The sequence below is a fragment of the Musca vetustissima genome, unplaced genomic scaffold (genome assembly GCF_032173495.1).
Source record: "Musca vetustissima isolate MV318-11 ecotype Yass unplaced genomic scaffold, APGP_CSIRO_Mvet_v1 utg86067, whole genome shotgun sequence".
NCBI classification, from domain to species: domain Eukaryota; kingdom Metazoa; phylum Arthropoda; class Insecta; order Diptera; family Muscidae; genus Musca; species Musca vetustissima.
In genome coordinates, this window is record NW_026887699.1 from 69,183 (window position 1) to 90,741 (window position 21,559).

General features: G+C 33.1%; 1 protein-coding gene across 1 annotated transcript; it reads right to left on the bottom strand.

Moving 5' to 3' along the window:
- Positions 1-6,893: 6,893 nt before the first annotated feature.
- LOC133335398 (uncharacterized) lies at positions 6,894-19,428 on the bottom strand. The gene is made up of 7 exons (XM_061543672.1): positions 19,233-19,428; positions 10,005-10,088; positions 9,675-9,812; positions 9,447-9,586; positions 9,007-9,372; positions 7,097-8,903; positions 6,894-7,040 (listed from the first exon to the last, which is right to left on the bottom strand). The coding sequence occupies exons 1-7, from the start codon at positions 19,401-19,403 to the stop codon at positions 6,894-6,896; spliced, it is 2,853 nt and encodes a 950-aa protein (XP_061399656.1). The 5' UTR covers positions 19,404-19,428.
- Positions 19,429-21,559: the final 2,131 nt, after the last annotated feature.

Here is a 21,559-nt window from a genome sequence, read left to right on the forward strand (position 1 = left end):
GAATATGTGGGAATATCATTATATGAGGGCTATGCCTATTTAATGACCGGTTTTTTTATCACAATATCTTTAGAAGGCGGAATGCTTCCAACAGAAGGCTAAATAGTCTTTGTAGGGTAAAAATCGACTATTCCCCGTAACGACTACCCAACCACAACACACGGTACAAATCGGAAAACTGTTTAATAAAAATAAAAAGGAGGTTATATGGGGACTACCCCCAAAAAGGGGGGAATATTAATAATTTTTGGTGGGGAGATTTGTTACCATATATGACTCCAAAATACCAAATTTCAGCGAATTCAGTTGAAAAACGCGCTCAAGAACCTCAAAATATCGAAAAATGGGGGTAAACTTATATGGGGGCTACCCGAAAATATGGACCCATATTTATAATTTTTAGTGGAGATATTTGCTACCCAATAAGAACTCAACCAAATTTCAGCGAATTCAGTTGAAAGTCGCGCTTAAGAACCTGAAAATACCGAAAATTGGGGGGTACCCTTATATGGGAGCTATGCCTAAACGTGGACCGATAAAGTCCATCTTCGAACTAAATCTGCTAAATATAAATCTGCTATATTTTCAAGAGTTCTTGAGATTTTCACTTGAAATTTTGTAGGGACGTTCTTGAATTAGTGTAGATTCGTATTAAATAAAAAAAAAAATTTTAACCCCGAGAATGGTTGGGTCCCCTTAAAGAAATAAATTCTTCGACTTTGGTTTACCTTTTTCTGGAAATGCTCATATATTCTACATATGTATATATAATTTAAATATGTGTCCTTATCTATAAGAAAACCGACTAACATCAATCCATAAACATGCCTTTCTGCAACCTGTACTAAATTTCATTTCAGTCGGGTAGATTTAAAGACCTTTGCGAACATTGGGACAAATTTATGTAAATCGATTTATAGCAAACACGATACACGATTTTCAATTTCACTAGAGTTCGTTCCTGTGCCAAATAAATTAACTACACCAGATTTCATCCAATTCGGATTATAAATACGACCTGTACTTTGTTTACAATTGATCATCAACAGACGAACGGACATGCATACATCGAATGAGAAAGTGATTCTATGCATATTTTCCAAAGGAATCATGGATCTATCTCGTTTCCTTTGCCTGTTACAACCATATGCATAAATGCGCTTCAGATTTATCATCAAAAAATTCATCAGGAAATTACTCAAAAATTTGATCCTAACATTCCCAGAAGGCATTTTCTATTCCCAAAATCTCTTTAAACAGTATATTTGCTATTTTGAGAAATTTAAATTAAATTACCATGGGAAGGTTTTTGTAAAACAAAAATTGGAGAAAAGCTTCCAAAGAAGTCGAGAAATTGGAAACTGGTGAGATTTTTTTTAAGGGAAACTCTTCATTCTCTATTTTTAATTTTTAAGATTTTAAATGGGCTGGTAAATGAATACCAATGGTTGTTAAGGTTTGTAACTTTGCACATATCTATTTGAATATTTAAAAAGGAAGTAAAATAATTTACAAAAAAAAATTGTTGTTGTTTGTGATCAAAGAAAAGTCCTTTTTATGATGGCGGGCATGGTAACTCCTCACTGGAACATCGGAGTCCGAAAATTCCAACGTTGTTAGCAAGAGTACATGTCTGGCTCTCGTATGACCTAGGATTATTGACATCGCACAACAAATTAAAAAAAATGGCGGAACTTTGATTTTTTTTGGAAAATCGCCTAATTTTGACTTCAAACTATGTTAAAAAATAAGGAAGATCTTTACCGATTGGCTTTATTTGTTTGTAGAAAAAGCGTTTAAAGTTTGAGAAGCCCTCTTGTTGTCACTTGATGCTAATGCAATATCTTCAAAAATTGTTGATATTTTCACTTGAAATTTTATAGGGACATTCTTGAAGTAGTGTAGGTTCGAATTAAATCAAAATAAAAATATAATTTTTTTGAAACCGAGAATGGGTGGGGTCCCCTAAATGCAATTTTGTGAAGAAGAATTTTAAAATGGCTTTCGATACAAAGTTCGCCGGTCCCTCATTAGTATTAGTACTTTTTAGGGGTATTTTGGTGGTTTTTGGTTGTAATTTACAACTTTTAGTTCTTATTGGGTAGCAAATCTCTCAAAAAAAAAAAAAGAGTAACCCCCAATTTTGGGTATTTTGGGGTTCTTGAGCGCGTTTTTAAGTAGAATTCGCTTAAATTTGTACATTTCAAGTATTTTCTACCGAATTTGCTGTAATTTAGTTATTTGTGTTCTCCATGGGTAGCAAATTTCTCCACTAAAAACAATAAATATCGGTCATTTTTTTAGGTTAGCCCCCATATGAATGTACCACCAAATTTTCGGTATTTTGGTGTTCTTGAGAGCTTTTTCTACCATATCTTCCACCCGAACTTTTTTCCGATATAGTCGTATTTCACCATAGTAGGGTAATACTCCGTACTCAAAAGTATGGAATTCTAAGATGATTTAGCCATCTGTTGTAATCATTCTACCTTTGGAGTATATAAAAATTATAAACGAGATAAAAATTAGAACGTCAGTTCGAGAATGAAATATATCGGCCCGCACTTAGGTCTAGATATAGCTCCTATAAATATTTTCATTCGATTTGCAAATTGTTTACCCGATAAAAATCTTAGGATGAGCCAAACTGGTGTACTACATAGATTATACTACATAGATTTAGTGTGTCTCAAATAATAAAAGTGTTAGAAGCAACAGTTTAACAATAAATTTTGATTTTGTAAAATATGATTGGTATAAAATTGTGGGCTCAATATATTGACGTGTAGTGTATCCATAACCTAAACTTGTTCCATAAACAATATTGTTCTTTACAATTGTTCTTGACGGAAATTAAAATTGTGTAGGCAAATTGAATAAAAAATTATTATTTTTATCCATTTTTGATATTATATATTCAAAATGTGTGTATCTGCATAAACAAATAATAAACATCACGCAACATTTTTGTTAGTAATTGCTTTTATTTATTTCACGTTTTTATTACGATATAAAATTAAATTTTACATTATCATCATTTATTTTTTAATATCGGTTACAAAGTAAATAAACTAGAAAATTCAAGACTGTTTATTATTTAAAAATGTTTATATGTATTTATATATATGAATACGCATTTTGCATTTTAATTAATTATATTAATTAAAACAATTATTTCGTTTCGTTTGTATATGTATACAACTATTACAATTTGTGAATTTCTAATTAAACAAAATAATAAAATGTTTGTTGTTTTTACGTTTTTATAATTACAATATATTGTCTTCTAATCGGTATTGATTATTGCTAAATAAAAGAACACATTTTGTATATTGTATTTTTAGGACGGATTTGATAAAGGACAACAACAATGCGTGTGGTTCCTATTCACTGCAATAACATATATGTATTTATATGAGTAAGTACATAATATATATTTATTTTTAATATAATAATTGTTATTAATTTATTAAGGTAGTATTTAATACTTGTTTTTAATTTGCTTTGAGTGTGTGTATTTTTTATTTATTTATTTTGTTCTACATTGGTTGTTTTTAAAAAGCTTGGTAAATTAAAAAAAAATAAAATAAAAGAGCATGAAGAAATAATTGCATTAAGGGTCCCCACCACCTATTTTGTTGATTTTACATATAAGAGTTATTTCAAAAAAGATTTTGTTATTTGGATATTATAAGGCTTTTAAAAAATATATTCATTTTTTATAATTCAATAGTTTCCAGTAATTCACATATATTTTTCTTTTTCGTTGACTCAAATATTTTGAATTGTTGAAAAGTATTGAATTGTTGAAAAGTATTTATATAATTTTTTTATTTATTATTAAAAGAAACGTAATATAAAAATGTTTTTGTATTTACATATATTTGTATTAATGCTTCCATGCTCTGTGGAGCTTGGAATGGCAAGATTTTTGTTTTTATTATTTTAAGTAAAATATATAATTTTTTTAATATTTGTGACAATCATATGCATTGTTAGCTTCATTCTGGAAAAACTACGAAATTGAATAAAATTGTTTTAAACCATTTACAATTGACCAGAAACGGCCAGAATTGGCCAACAGGAGAGGTATCGTGTTCCACTAGAACAATGCCAAACACATCTACAATGACTCTCTAGAAACTTAGGGAGCTCGGTTAAGAAGTTTTAATGCATCCGCCATACAGTCCGGAATTGGCACCAAACAATTATCATATTTTTCTTGCATTGCAAAATTTCTTAAAAAATTTCTATCTAGAGAGGATTGTGAAAATCGACTACTAGAGTTTTTTTTTTGCAAAAAGAGAGAGACGCATTATGAAGTTTCCTTTAAAATGGCAACAAATCATACAACAAACAGAAGCATGTTAAATAAAGTCCTATAGTTCATATAAAAATAATGGATTTCCTTTTCTCCCACCTAATATTATGTTGGCCCTGATTCGATTTAAATATATAGACCAAGAATTTGATATCCGGTTTAACATTGTTCAGATTACCGAATTAATCATGGACCTGTACATCCAGGTAAGATAAAAATTACCAAAATCGTCGTTAAGTTCGGTCAGTATGCATTTTTTATACCCTCCACCATGATGTGGACATTATGAATACCTAAATGATATGCCATGGTATATTGTCGGTAAGAAGAATTGGAATGCACCGAGAACACAGAATATTAAATTAGAGCCAACTAAGTCGAGAAATGTGTTCATGCCTACTCCGAAACTTGATTCAATACTGATAGTTTTTGGTAGAGAGATTTTTTACGAAATGAGAAACCAAAATACAAAATTACTAGTAACAATTTTGGTGCTAAATTCCGAAGCTTTCGTGCATTTGGACTTCAACGAGGATGTTGATCTTAGAATAGGTGAACATACAAATCAACCTTGGAGAAATGGGAATTTTATGGCAGTCAATTAATTTTGTATGGACTTCTATGATGTGGCCTAATTGCTCCACATCAATATTTTTCCGATCTTCGCAAAATCCTTATAGGAAGTTGATCTTAGAATAGGTGAACATACAAATCAACCTTGGAGGAATGGGAATTTTATGGCAGTCAATTAATTTTGTATGGGCTTCTATGATGTGGGCTAATTGCTCCACATCAATATTTTTCCGATCTTTGCAAAATCCTTATAGGACCTATTTTGGAACAAGCAAGATATCTGGGCATTTTTTAATTTTAACAGTATTTTTTCTAATATTTGAAATCAATAGTTCGACGGCACTGATCATCGGATTACCCTACCCACAATACGCCTAGACTTGAAATCCAAGGTGCGAAATATTGTTACAGTACGCCTTCATTTTTCTATAATGGGAAATGTTGGGATTTGTTTGTCGTATATATGGACTGACAATTTTCCAGGATCAGGCAAGAAAATAAATTTTGTCATTGCTCACGCAAATCCATATCATTTTCATTTTTTCAATTAATTTTTCTTTCATTGTGTATCGCCTTATCCTCTGATGGGTTCCAATGAGTGTTACATCACCCACCAATTGAGAACTAGTCAACTTTTCTCTATCGTCACAGAGTTGTTGTGGTGGTTCTGTGGGCCTTCGTGGGGTGAATTATAATACCGATCTTCCCATTTTGGGTTCCATTTGCAAACCCTAAACACTTCAAATTTCTGAGAATTTACCTCAATGTTGTTGGTCACATTCGGTGGGGTAATTGTGTATCTTAACACCCCATGTTGGATCGGGTACTGATGGGGCCAATGATTTCGATAACCATACATTTATGCTATTTATTGTCATCAATGCTCTTGTTTTCATAAAAAGTACGCAAGTATATTTTTAATGTTAAGTAAATGGAAAAGGTGACAATATTTTTAAGTGGAATACAAATTTTCTAGTTTTTAATTAGAACCATATGTTGGACTGGTGGTGGCAGTGGTATTTCGGTATGTGTATATCAGGTGTGTACGTAAATTGGTAGTAACACTTTCACGACCCTCACGTGATCCCATAATAGTCGATAGATTATTACGTTCAGGCTTTCGATATCAGATGTCTGAGGTGGTCAACATTAAATATTTCTGTATTACAAAGTTAAGAATGAAGCTAACAATGTTTTCTTAAATAAGGAGTTTTTCTATACATCAGTAACAATTTATAAATCAATTTACACCATTTCCTTATTCAAATTTTCCAAACGTAATTTTTGTGACTTAAAAAATGTTCGTTTAAATATTCACTTTAATAACATTTTTATATTAGGTTCTTTTTTATTGTTTCTTGTCCACCTGACTATATAAAATATAGTTAGCAGGTAAAACAAGTTACATTAAAACTAAAATTAAATTACAGCTAAATAAAAAAGGAAGTTAAGGATTTTGTTTTTTACACAATCAAGTTTTTAAGGCAATCATTCATTTTGTTTAAAAGCAATTATTTATTACATTTTAAATTTTAGTATATTTTTTGTTTGTATTGTTTATGAGTCAATTGGCACTTGTTTTAAATTACAACTATAATTATATTAATATAAAAATTAAAAAAAAAGAAACAGATAAAATAATAAAATTATAAAAAATTTGCTCGCAGTATTTATATATTCGAAAATGGAAATGTTAAATGAAGCATTAGAGAAGCATATAAGGAAAAACAAAAATAAAAAATAAAAGGAATTAAATGTTGCTCCTGGCTTTAAAAGCTATGGAGACAACAAGTATAGACCAAAATAAAAAGGGCACGTAAAATAGAGAGCATAGCTTTGCTAGAAAATATCTTTAGAGAGGATCCTACATTTTATTTGTTTTTGAATATAATATTGTATTCTAAAACTAAGCGGTTCCTGCCGCCCAATTTTGTTATTCCGTGTGTTAAATTTTTACATTATTTTTTGATTATTGATCCTCTCCTGCCGATTTACTATATTACCACTCTCTGGGTCTGGCTTGAGCTTCTGTGTGATAAGATGATGATGTGCGTCTAGTCTCGACATATTCGTGTTGGGTTTGAGCTACCATGCGGCCGGATCTGGGTGGTGGTGGAGGAGCTGGCACCCGGGATTGGAATGTGGTCTACAAAAACGAAATGAATTTATTTAAATTCAAAAATATTTCCTTCTCATACTCACAACCATTCTCTGTGATCTGGTGGCAGTTGGTGTACCCTCGGGCGAAGACATATCATCCGGAGCAGCCCAGTGTTCAGTGAATTCACTAGCCGATCGAGCCAATGATGGATGACTTACGGAACGATGGAATGAACGTCTCTCCGACATATTGTCATCGTCATCGTATTGCATGGGATAATACGAACTGGCATTTGACATATTATCCATGCGTCCGAAGTCCACTGTTACCTCAGACATTGAACGGAAATCATTGTGGTCGGTATTATACGAAGTACGCGATGAACGACGTGACCGTTGCATATTAAAGGCATTCGGATGTATTGGCATAGATGGATCGTTACGTATGGTGCGTACACTTGAACCACCATCGCTATCATATTCATACAGCGTTGGCAATGAACTACGTCTGGAACGTGTATCCCATGGTTGGGTCTTTCTATTACGCCTCGGTGTCCTCATCTCAACATCACCCTCATCATCGGAGGGTGGTGCTAATATGCGTATAATTACATCCCAAGTTTGTGGTTCGAATATACGTTCATATCGTGTATCTGAACGGATGCGTTCAAAATCTTCCTTGACCACAGCCTCAGTTAACATGGTACGCAACGATGACTCTGTGGTTATAATCTCCTTCCATTTGGCCTTATCATCATAGCTTATGTAGCGACTCAAAGCATGAACACTAGAGTGTACCGAGCTGGCATCATCGGCCTCTGACATTTCTGGTTCTTCCAAAATTCTAATCAATACATCCCAATTGGGTACAGCCTTATCCTCTGGTGGCAATTCAATGGGTTTCATATTACCCACCAATTGAGGACTGGTCAGTTTTTCCTTATTGTCATAGATTTGTTGTGGTGGTTCGGTGGGTCTAACGGGGGGCAATGTCAATTCTGATCTTTCCATCTTGGGAGTCAATGTCAATCCCGATACACTTGAAATATCTGAGAAGTTCTCCCATTGTTGTTGTTCACGTTCGGTTGGGTAGTTGCGTATCTTAACATCCCATGATGGTTCGGGTACTGGTGGTGCCAATGGTTTCGGTTTAGCCTTATATTCGGTAACCTTACGTTTATGCGATTCAATGTCTTCAATGGTCTTCTTTTCGGTAATCGTACGCAAATAGACATCATCCACAGTGTGGGAGGTGATTTGTGGTTTCTTGATGACAATTGGTGGCTCTGGTGGGATATATTCGGTTTCAACAAAATGACTGCTGTCAACCATTTCGGCAACAGAATGTAAATCGGGTGCCCTAGAGGTAACATCGGTAATTTCGCTTAGAGCTGGACCATCGGTGTAATCCGACCATGTCTCGGGGCGTCCATCGACCATTTCATGATGTGTACGTGTGTAGACGGAGAACACAGGTTGGACTGGTGGTGGCAGTGTTATTTCCGTATGCTGGGGTGCGCTGTGTATATCAGGTGTGTATGTAAATTGAGTTTGCATTGTCTCTTCTTGACCTGGCAGTGATTCCATGGTAGTAACACTTTCACGATCCTCATGTGATTCCATAATAGTCGATAGATTATTACGTTCAGGTCGTAGTGTAGCCACACTTTCGGTATCGGATGTCTGTGGAGATGGTGGTGGTGGGGGAGATTTTTTAACACGCACCTGGACATCGAATTTGGGTGAGGAGGCTTCCTTTACGGCAATTGGATGACGTGGTATAGCTGTGGTTATAGCATTGGCAGCTTGCAGTTCTTGGGTATGGCCGTAATGATCGCTGTAAATGCTGGAAGTTTCTTGGACGAAGGCGCGGTTTTCGAAGCTTCCGGCGGAGCTAACTGGTAGAGATCTGTGGGGAAGTGGGTAAAAATAAACATGAGATGAAACATTTTTTAAAAATATGTTTTCAGATTTATATCAAGGCGGGGATTTTTTTCAAATATTTTACATACCTCGTATCAATTTCTTCAATTTCGGAGTGAGATTCACTTGGATAATCCGAAGGTATAAGAGCTCCTTCGCTACCCGATGAACTATGCACAGCAGCTAATGGGGCATGAGCTCGTGGTATTTTAACTCCCTCAAATTCGCCAATGCCACCCATACTACTACCGCTGAGTTTAGTAATTTCCGAACCACTTCCCATGGACATAGGAAGGCGACGGACCACTGGTATGGGACGGCTACGCAGACAATAATAGGAAACGGCCAAGCCCAACAGAAGCAATGTAAGGAACATAATAGCACAAATAATCATCAAAATCTGTATACCCTTCAAGGGGGGATGGATGATGGCAGCTTTATCGACAGGATTCAAACTAGAAACAAAAAGTAAGAAATACCCCAAATGAAAAACAATTTTGTTTTGGGAAAATCCCTATTTAAAACATACATGGGAGCTGGTAAAGCTGGTGGCAGTGAGGGTACCGGTGGTGGATAACGGCATACAATTGTTATAATTTCATCGCCATCCATTTCCAAATTTGCATGAAAACGTACAATTATATTATTGGTGAAGACACGTGTTGGATTCTGCAAAACGAAAATATTAAATTTTTTGAAAATGGGTCATTGTTGTAGCGGAATTTGCATTTGCATTGCATTTTTTCAAACCACTAACCTGTATAGTACCACATCCCTTCAATGGCAGTTCCAATCTATAACTTAATGCACCTTTACCATTGACACGGCATGCACTGCTGCGATCATAATCGGCTTGTATGATGCCATGAAATGGCTCATTGAATTTCATGTCCACCTAGGCAGAGGAATATATGGGGGTAAATGTAATTAGGTATTGTCAGTATACATATATATGATGGCTTGTGCAACCAAACACATGGTCATTGAAGTATGCAAATTTTTTTGTTTATATTATGAAAAATCATTTTTATGTTCTCATTTTTATGTATGTGAAAAAATTTCGATTTTTCCACTATTACTCACTCACCTGCATAGAACCGGCTGCACAATTTAGTGCGGCTTTTGTGCGATTTAAAAATATCAATGGACTAATATCGTCTAGTTTGGTAACCTGCAATGAATGGAAAATTAGAAAAAATGGTTGCATGAAATCAGTTGGAAAAATCAAACAGCAAATGAAAATAGTTTTAATAAATTTAAAATAGAAGATCTGCGGTGCTTAAATGCGTCATTTGTTGCTAGGCAAATTTTTGGTGTTATGGAAAGTAGATTTTCAATTGAAAACTATGCTCAACGAATTCTTTTCACAAATCGTTAAAATAAAATTATTATTATTTTTTTTTTTTTTTTTTTATTTAAAAGCCAAATTTAATATAGGAAATCCCTCTGAAGCCTTTGGAAGAACAAGTATATAATAACTATGGCGTTTTCATTCATGGCGAATCATAGATCCATCTTCATGAGCCCGAAACAAAACATTAATCTACGTTGTTGGTCTTCAAAGTCGAGCCAATTTCAATACTAGTTATTCTTGGAAGAAACTCTTCCTCATATGGAAATAAAACCTATAGACGAAGCCTTAGATTCATATAATGATTTTGACCAACTTCGGTAAAGACCTTTTAGACTTATTCTGTAAAATCTGAAAATATTCTAAGTGACTTAATGGTGCGGATAAGGTCAGAAAATATTTGGAATCATTGCAGCTCAATCATAGAGGGTGCTGTTGTTCAGCACGGACATGCGAATGAATGGTGGAATCAAGGCAGATGCAGAGATATCGCTGACTTCATAGATAATATAGTCAATTTTTCGTTTGAAAAACAATTTATATAGGCATAATTATAAGCAAAGAACTACAGCCGCTAGTGTAGATATTTCCAAAACGTTCGTCAGTGTGTGTTATATCAGATGCAGGAGCAAGCATATAAAGTACAAATATTCGCCTAAACAAATATATAATACCAATCTCCAATTTCCTTGAGAGTTGGAATGTAAGAGTTAATGTCGGAAAATATGAGGACAATATGTTCAAAGGGCTTTATTCCAGTGCCAGTAGGCAGCAATTACTACGAATTTTCTAGTTGATGACATAGGACGTACGGCGGTCAATTCTGTGTGACACACCGAATTTCCCTTATTTTCGGTATTATGAAGGTGTTAAATGCATTCTGCCATCAAAGTGGCTGTAATTTGAAATTAAATTGCATATAATTTTCAATGTTTTGAAATAACCCTCATAGAATGGTCTCACACCTTTTTCGCTATTCTTAAAATTCAATAGAATAATCCATATTCGAATATGGGGAATATCGGCCCATTTCTTGTAGTACCTCCCCCACAAAATGGTCAACATTGGACTATCCGATTTGAAACAAACTTTGTACAACTTATTACCTTAACCAAATTTAGATCAAGTCCGAAGATGGGACCATTGGTTTACTCCTTCTGGTACCTCCTCTAAAATGGTCAACATTTTCAATATTTATAAATTCAATATCAGGCAAATGAAATGTCCGATTTGAACCAAACTTTGCAAAACCTATTATCTTTATCAAGCACAGATTAATTCTGAAAGTTGGAACCAGTGGGTCCTCTCCTTCTGGTACCTCCGCCTTATTGATTCAATATTTTATAAACTTGTATATTTAATTTGTGTATCGAAACCATATAACACCAATTGACACTTTTTGGACTTATAAAGAATATTTTTGGAAAGTCCATAGTGCGTGGATTTTTAAATAATATTTTTTGGAACGTGGAAGAATAATTTTGGAGTTCCATAGACCACGCTCTATGGAGCTTCCATAGAGTGTATATTTTTTAAAGAATATTTTTCGGAGCTTTCATAGAGCGTCGATTTTTTTAAGAATATTTTTTTAGCTTTAATTGAGCATGGATTTTTTAAATAATATTTTTGAAGCTTTCATAGAGCGTGTTTTTTTAAGAATAATTTTTTTAGGGAACTTCCATAGAGCGTGGATTATTTAAACAATGGCTGTTTAAGCTTTTATAGAACATGGATTTTTTAAAGAATATTTTATGGAGCTTCCATAAAGTGCAGATTTGTTAATGAATATGTTTGGAGCTTTCACAGAGCGAAATGTATATATTATACCCAGATTTAGGGTTCTGATCTGATACCCTCCAAAAATGTTCAACCTCAAAATCAATTCAATTTTCCAAACAGACATTTTGACTAATTTATTTTATTTTTTTCCTTTTAAATGCCTGGGCGTAAGTTATATGGCTTTGGCTTAATATGAGTAGACCCACTGACCATAATATAATATCAGGAGGCTTGCAATCAATACTTATTTTGACTCACTCAAATAATTTGTCAATGGTCTACTCATTCTTTACGACACACCAACAAAAAATTAGTCATCGAAAAAACCAATACATCTTTAATGTACAAACACGTGAAATCTTATTATTGGCATCTACCATCACACGTAATGAATATTGGAATGGCCGCAATGTTTTTGTTGTGCCTCTCTCTCGATTAATGAACATTTTGATTTGACTTCTTGGCTTAATTTTGCATACTGGACACGTCCATCCAGAGGTACATATCAATACGATTTTCGTTTGATTTTGCTTATTTAATATGCAAGGATTGAAATGGCGGAACAAAAAAAAAGATATATTTTTATATTGGCACCATTTTCTCTGACTATAGATTATTTGTTTGCTTAATTTATACAAGGGTGTGAGTGTACCTCATTTTCGTTACAAAATGAACATCGTTATTGTCATTAGGTACTCAATTTATCTGTAGCATTGGAATTCTATGCTGTCAGATTAAAGCGAAGTAAAAAGAATCGTGAAAATGAAATCACTTGTATATATTCTGAAATTTCTAATATAATTTACATTTTGGGTAAGTCAAGGTTGGACTTAAAATTAGAGCAATTGGAAATGCGTTCGCTAGAAATGGGTTAATTGCACGGCATAAAAATTAGTTCAAATTCCATTTAAAAATACTTGAATTTGGAATTCGTTGATTTTGATTAGGAAATAATTAAATAGGGTTATCAGTTAATATTTGTTTCTGTACAACGTGAAAATTTTTTAACATAATGAAATCTTAAATAAGCATTGTTAAAGTTTCGGAAAGATATTATCAATTGTGTTTGTGAAATTATCAATTGTGTTTATGAAATTATCAATTGTGTTTGTTAAAGAAAAATAAATCTATACACGATTATTTTCATTATAATCTTTTATTGTTGGCATTGATTTGAAATAATTTTTCCACTGGGAGACAAAAGCAAATTTTCCGTGACTGTGTAATTGGTTGTGTTTCATGCCAACAGGATTATATAAATGTCTACTAACGCATTTGTATATATGCGGATGTCAATTTATTTTTTCCCTCTCCACACATTTGTCATTTATTTGCATTCTAATGCCAAGTTTTTGCCATAAAGCCGGATATTTGGTGCAAATATTTGCTTATGAGGAAATGTCACATAACAACATGAAGTTGGCATGGGATAGCCAACATCTATAAAAACCGGGATGGAATGTTGATAATTCAAATGAGTTGAGAGAGTTAAGAAAAATAAACAAAGGCATTAATGAACACAAAGAAGATAACATAATATGAAGTCACGAAGTGTCCTTGTCAGAATTATTTTGAGGAGAAAAACAAATTTATGATTTCCCACAAAGCGTGAATTTTTGAAGAATATATTTTTTGACTTCCCACAAAACGTGGATTTCTAATGAATACATATTTTTTAATTATTCGAAATGTTTTGAATTATAAAAAAGGGGATAAACATTTCAAAATACAAATAGAAACTGAAAATGGACCTTTATTAAGGATATTATAAAGGTCCATTGTTAGGTTCAATTTTTATTATGGAATGTTTATCCTCCTTGTTTTTATTTTAATGTCCTACATTCTTCATTTAATTGTTCATTACTTTAGCAACAGTTATTTTATGGTAATAATTATAAAAGTATTTCGACAAGAAATTATGCAGACAAAAGTCTGATTCTAGAAGATTTATTAGCTACACAAACAAATTTAAATTAAAAATCAACAATTTACATAATATTATAAGATGTTTTTGCACAAGAAATAATCTTGTCAGACCAAGGTTACCACAGCTATCATCATCTAGATACCCATTGTGAAACCACACAAATGCACACATGCAGAAGGTTTTCCAGTCATTTATTTTAATTAACATCATCATCTTCATACAAAGTAATGAAGTGTTCTACTTCACAGATATGAGATTTTCTGCTAATATTACACTGCTGCCACTCCATTAAGAAGGTAAACATTACTAGAAGCTAAGAAGCAGAAGTCTTAATTTTGAACAATTTTTTGTTGTACTGATATAACAGTAATTAGTAAGGTTTCTCCCTATCATATGCGTAATAATAGTTGAAGAGTAGTTTTGAAAACAACAACAATTCCTCCTACTAATGATCTTAATTTTTATACAAGTGTGCAGTAATTGAGGTTTTCCAAATATTATGTAGTCGCACGTAATATTCACATTTATAACAGTTAGTTTTTGAGATACCCTACACAAGGGGTATTTAGGTGGTCTATCTATTGACGGATTTAACCATCAGGACAATAAGAGTACATTTTTAAAGAATGCATTAGGCAATAAGCTCGAGGACTAGCATTAGGCTATAAGCTCGAGGACTATCAGCCCAATGACCGTGGATATTTAAAGAATATTTTCTGAAATGTTTTTTTTTATATTTTCTAATGGATAATCGTCGATTTTTTAAAGAATATTTCGTAAAGGACTATAACACGAATAACCATGGATTTTAAGAAAATATTTTCGGAAGAAAGAACAGACCAAAAAGCGAATATTTTTTAAATAGATATTAGGTCAATAGGCGTAGATTTTTTAATATTTTCTGGAGGAATATTAAGACAATAAGCGTGGATTTTTAAGGAATATTTTCTGACGGACTATTAGGTCAATAAGCGTGGATTTTTAAATAATATTTTCTGAAGGACTATTAGGACTATTTTCTGAAGGACTTTTAGGACTATTTTCTGAAGGACTATTAGGTCAATAAGTGTGGATTTTTAAAGAATATTTTCTTAAGAACGAGCAGGTCATGTATCGTGAATTTTCAAAAATAATTTTGTAAAGGACTATCCGAGCTATATGTGTGGATTTTAAAGAGTAAAGACTACAAGTGTGGATTTTTGAATCAGGTCCATGTCATGACATAATTTCCATGTAAAGTTCCTATATTCGGTATTTGGTTCTAATTCTTCCGGCTGCCATTTGGATTTCCTTGTCCTTGAAGGCGAGAATCTTCGATATAGGTTAATATTTTGGCATAGCCCGGTCCCGGTATATGAAATGTTTTAACAAAAGTTTCTCATCAAAGTTTCTGTAATTTGGCATTACGGATTTTGGAATATTGAAAAATATATCTGCAAAAGATTGTCCATGTTGAGCTACATTTTATTGCAGCCGCATGTAAAAATCACGTCCCATTCGGGTGCCTTGAAGGTCTTGGCCGCAATTTCCCATCGAGGTGGCTGGAATTTAGCATTCGGTGTTCTGGTAGGACCAAAAACATATTTGTAGAATATTTTCTAAGTATGTCCATATTTTGACATAGCCACCTATATATAGACCCCGCCCTTTCTTTGTACTCTGAAGATTTTTGTCGCATTTTTCTACCAAGGTGATTGTATTTTTGCATTACAGATTTCAGGTGAATATAATTTCAAAATAAAAATTTTCGTTATTCTCTCTTGGTATTGTAGTGCTTACACAGTTCGGCGAAGTCCAAAAAATACTAAAATTTCTAAACATCTCACTTGATAATTATTATGCACCGAGATATGAAACAATAAGTACATTGCATGCATTTTTAAATTATGATTAATACTAGACATAACAAGTTATGTTGGCAAAGAAAATAATACTGAGATAATTTTGAGGAAATTTTCCGAAACAAAATCGTCTTCATACCTTTTACAAAACTTACTTAGTTCGAAATGGTTGAGAAAAAGTTTAATCGTCTTCATACCTTTTACAAAACTTATTTAGTTCGAAATGGTTGAGAAAAAGTTTAAAAGATTTTTTTATTTTTTTAATGTTTGTCATAAAAAATACGCAAAGCCATTAAAATCACACTATTCATAATCGTGAAAAGAAAAAAAAATCATTCACAAGAACATGCTGCCACACACTGCGATATTTACCTTCCTTGCACACTTCATTGTCTCTTTGCAGAAATGCAATCGCTATCGTTATACGGTCGTTTGCCTTGACAGCAAAGCGTTATTTCTCTGCCTTTTAGTATATTTTTTTTTCTTCTACTCTTTTGTTTTTCTTAACTTTGGCAAATTCATAACAAATTTTATGCGAACATTCAAAGTGTCGCCCATAAAATGAATGGAAATTCCAAACAACCCACACCTAAATCCTTAATTGTAGAAAACAATAAAATATTAAGCGCACAAAACTCAACGTCGGTAACGTCGTCGTATAATAATCAAATATTTAACACCACGTGTAGGCATACAGGGTGCAGCATAATTTCATTGGAAAAATGTCTACGAAATTTGAGAAAAAGAATAGAGATATTCTTGGAATTTAGTCACATGCCTATATCATATGCCTGCTAAAATTATAGATATATCAATTTAATTTGTATATTACAAATAAGAGAGACTACTAATACCAGGACCGAACAAATAATGTTCTTCACCACTTTGGGTATATACTAGAAGCGCTCCTGAAAACTTTTTTTAAACTTTAGTAATTTAAACCGATTTAAATTTAAAAAATAAGCCTTCAATAACATCAAATTGAAATCGATCAACTTGACTTGACTGCAATGCTTAAAAGCAGAATAAACAATATAACCATTAGGCTGCTCTGAATACGCTCATAAATGTTTTACCCCTTAATTTATTGATCCCGCTTCAAGCAGTGCAGTGAGGATTTAGGAGACAGGAACATGAGGGACCTCACACGCAAATTTCCTTAACGCGTGATATCTCCGTGAATATGAATAATTTTAGTGACTACATAACCTCCCACCTCAATTTTGACATCATTAATTACCTCCTCTGGATGGTCGGTCGAAGATTCCAAGATGAAAGAAGGCACAGGTGTAGGCGTTTTCTGTGATGAAATTTCCATCAAAAACTCACACAAAATTAATAATCATTGTAAGGTTTGTTTCAAGCACAATCATGAAGGCAGCTCAACTAGTCAAGAATAATCGGTTCAACGATTATTCTTGACTAGTTGAGTCACAAGCGACTCTTAAGGCACTCAAGTCCCTATTAATTCTAGGGCAGTTCATTACTGTAGGGAAATCTTGAAAAAAAACTCTAGCCAGATGGCGTGAAGTACTTAGTTGCAGAACCTCAAAGTCTATCTGGTTGGTTATTTTTAGACACATGTAAACATATCTGATTTCATTTTTCAATCTTAATCTTGAATCCTTCTTCTATATATATTTTTGATCAGAATAAAATTCTATGTTGAAATCTCGATAGAGCTCGTAATACTTAAGATGCTTTGCACATATATTACTCCTAAGATGTTTGCTATTGAAAATGGGATATATCGATCCCCGTTTTGGTATAGCTCCCATATTTATTTGGAATTTTTTACTCGTTTTTCAACCGAATTTGAGTTACCATGGGGTAGTAAATCTCCCTACCAAAAATGATTGATATCGGTCCACTTTCTATGATAGCTCTTATATAACTCTACCCCCCATTATTGGGAGTATTTGGGATTTTGGACAAAATTTTCTATAATGTATTATTTTGAATTCCCACCATTCTTAACCTGACTTGAGGTATCCCTATTAATTTTGATTTTTGGACACGTTTCTTCGTTCTCATGACATAGCTTGCCATTAATGGTATTTTAAATATCCACCTCAAAGTGGATGGAAAATGGTATCCGAATGAAGCCTCTGCTTATTATAGCCGTTAATCCTTTAATATAACCTTACCTTAAAGGTCGGAAATATATTTATTCTAGAGTTGCAAACGGGAAACGAAATCAATATATTATTCATACATAAGACTGAAAAAAAACATTGCCTATTGGTTCACCCTGTTTTTTTTTCTCTCGAATCTACGTACTTACGCAATGCAATGATTGCCGTCCACAAACGCAATATTCAGTTGTACCACAAAACGAATAAAGGTATTGTTGACTGCATGTGCGTCTTAAAAATTAGAAATGAACATAAAAATCTGGTTATAAAGTTTTTATATATTTTATATATATAATAAATGCAGAACGTCTTGTGATATTTTCCATTCGACGATAAATTATGAAGCCCAATTAAATTATATTTTAATAACGATTCATCAATTTTTATAGTTCATGTTAAGATTCATACGAAATCTTTAACAAAAAGGGTTTAAAGCTTTTAGGCAAATAGGAAAATCAATGAAAAGGACAATATATGTATGTGGTATGATTATTAATTGGTTAATAAATGTGGCATTTAGGAGCTGTAAATATAATTCCTTTTATACATTCCCTTTGCTTATATTCTCATCTAAACTCATTTAAAGTATTTTAAACAAGGATGCATGAAATCCAACAAATGTTAAATATATTTTTTGTTGAACATTTCCTATTAGGAAATCTCGTTTTAAAATGGCCGTACGTCCTCTATTTAATGGCCAGACAACTACAAGTAGTATCGTATACAATAAGTATATCGAATACCGTTACATACTAATATCTTCAACCGTTTCAATCTTTTTTTCTGCAGGCGTGGACATTTCCTATGACATTAGAAAATTTATAGTGAAAAGTAAACTGTTATTTTTTGTTGATTCTGTTATGGCCCTGTCTTGTTTAATATTACCAGCTTATATGACATACGCCTACCAGGCATAACTGAACCGAACAAATCCCCATATGCAAAGATTTCATTTTAAAGGATGGGCTAGCTTTCTGATCGTGGTCACAACGGCTCTGCAGCCAAGTAATACTGATGAAAATTCACCGTAACAAGAAAGCAAACAGGCATACAAAGAACAGCAACAACAATTGCATTTACTTATTTCATGTTAAGATATTTTCCATGAAATCGGACAACATGTCATGACTTTAGTTGTAAACAATGAAAATATGGTAAAATTCACTTTAAAATGTAGACATAATTCTATTGGCAGTCATCAGTGGACGGCTGCCCATACGAATGTAAGTATGTATGATTATGTGGCTTGTACTGTGTTTAGAATTGCATATATCTATCTTACCTTTCCATCGAGTGTTGCTTCTTCGGGCAGACCATTGGTTGTATAATTCCCACTATCACCATGTTGCACATAATTCGATTGTGCTGTGACATAACTAAATTGCAAAGAACTTAGAAGGATGACTAGTAAAGCCAACATGGGCCTTAATTTGATTGAACATTCTTCATTCATTGTGTTGTTGTTGCTGCTGCGGCCGTTCGTTCGTTACAGCTATTCCCGTTTGATGATGATGATGTTCGTTTTGACGTATTTCTTGACAGTGTGTGTATGTAAGGTTTCAGAGTTATCTCCTCCGAAACTCTTACTAGGATATGTTATGTATGTTGTTTTTTCAAAAATTGGTTTGCTACGTAATTTAAAGTCCGGATTTCGTCTATTTCGGGTGAATTTTCATGGGACTAGGAAGGTTAGCAATTAGACATCTGTAATGAAGAAGATAGAAAAATTAATGTTTTAATGAATCAATATTACAAAAGTAAATAGTAATCATTTGCGGATGTGATTGGTAAATATTGTAAGGTATTGTAATTCTTTTATATATACGTAAGGATTTAAAGTCCTAGACCTAGGTCCTTTGATATTGAATACGGAACATATCGGTACACATTTTTGATATAACATTTCTCAATGAGAACGTTTTAGCCACATTTTCCCAACGAAGTGACTAGAAGCAGATATTTCATATTGTCAGTTAATATACTCATTCTTATACTATTGTTCATATAGGTCCTTGGTACCTAGACAAATGCCATGTTAAGTGTTTTTACCGAGGTGACTGTACTTTGCCATTCGAGATTCTTAACCCTGCAAACGTCCAATTTTTCCACTCACGCCTTCTAAAAAATTATTCTTGCGCTGATCATTTTTAATCAATTGACATATTTCATTACTGACTGTTTTTCCTAGCTAGAGTAAACATTATCTCTTAACAGCTATTTACTTTTTCGAAAAAAACGTTCAATATATAGGTCAACACTGTACCACACTGTGGTACAGTGTATCTTGTCTTTGTACATACGTTTGTAACAGCCAAAAGAATCAATCACTTTCTGAGTCAAATTATGTATGTCTGTTAAATTATAAACAATATAGAGGAGACTGGGGTACCTTCGGCACTCTTTTTTAGAGCTCTATATCTCAGTACTTATTCAACATATATAACAACTTTATGGCTGATTATTGTCCTCTGACACTTAATTATAAAAAATAGTACCAAAAAGATATAAAAAAATAGTATTAGTTAAAAAATTTTACAGGTTTGTAAAAAAAGTCAAATTTGCCCCAACCCGGCGTAGCTACGGTTTTAATGGGGCACATTCGGCACCATAGCCATAGCCAGGTAATTGTCATCGCTATCAGTCTGGTTGAAATTCTGATCCTCTAAAGGCTCTACGTGGTTTTAAAACGCCACACAATGTTTGAATTATAGGACTTTATTTTCCAGCGGCGAACGTTTACATCTCAAGGTCGAACACACCATCAGAAATAGGGGTTTTCTATAGCATTTTCGTCAGTACAAGCACGTTTGATCTTATATATGCAATTTCGAACCATATTAAAGGATTATTTTTAAAGGCAAGCTCAAAAACATTTTAAGGAAATAATATTGCACAATCTGTATATGCCCGAATGTGTCCCACTTTAAAATGCCGAATGTACCCCGAATGTACTTTTTATAGTTTTTTTCATTTTTTTCGATCAGTTCTGTAAAAAACATTATATTTTTAAATATTTCTATAATAATACCCATCGTAGTTAACCACTTTTTTATAATATTGTCTTAAAAATTTAAAAAGTTATACACGAAATACTTACGAAATGGAATTGAAATATTACAGAAACATCTATAACCAGTAAGGAAAGTAGAAAAGTCGGGCGGGGCCGACTATATGATACCCTTCACCACTTTGGGTATATTCAACAGATGAATGCTAATAGACGTCGAATTCTGCAACCTATACTAAATTTTTCATTTGTTCAGATATACGGTTGCTTCTTACAATGGGACAAAATTACCAAAACTCGGCAGAAAATATATATAGAAGCTCTATCAAAATCTGAACCGATTTCTACACTTTCCAAATTTCAAAACTTTAGAACGTTGTGCAAAATTTGTGTCAATTTTGTGTAAAATTGGACGAAAATATATATGTAGAAGCTATATCAAAATCTGAACCGATTTCAATGAGAATGGCAGAGATTATCTTATATTAACTTCTGTATTGTACATAATTGTGTGGCAATCGGACAAACTTTGGGTCTTTAGTGCACAATTTACATAAAATCGGAAGCAAAAATATATAGGAGCTATATATAAATCTCATTTC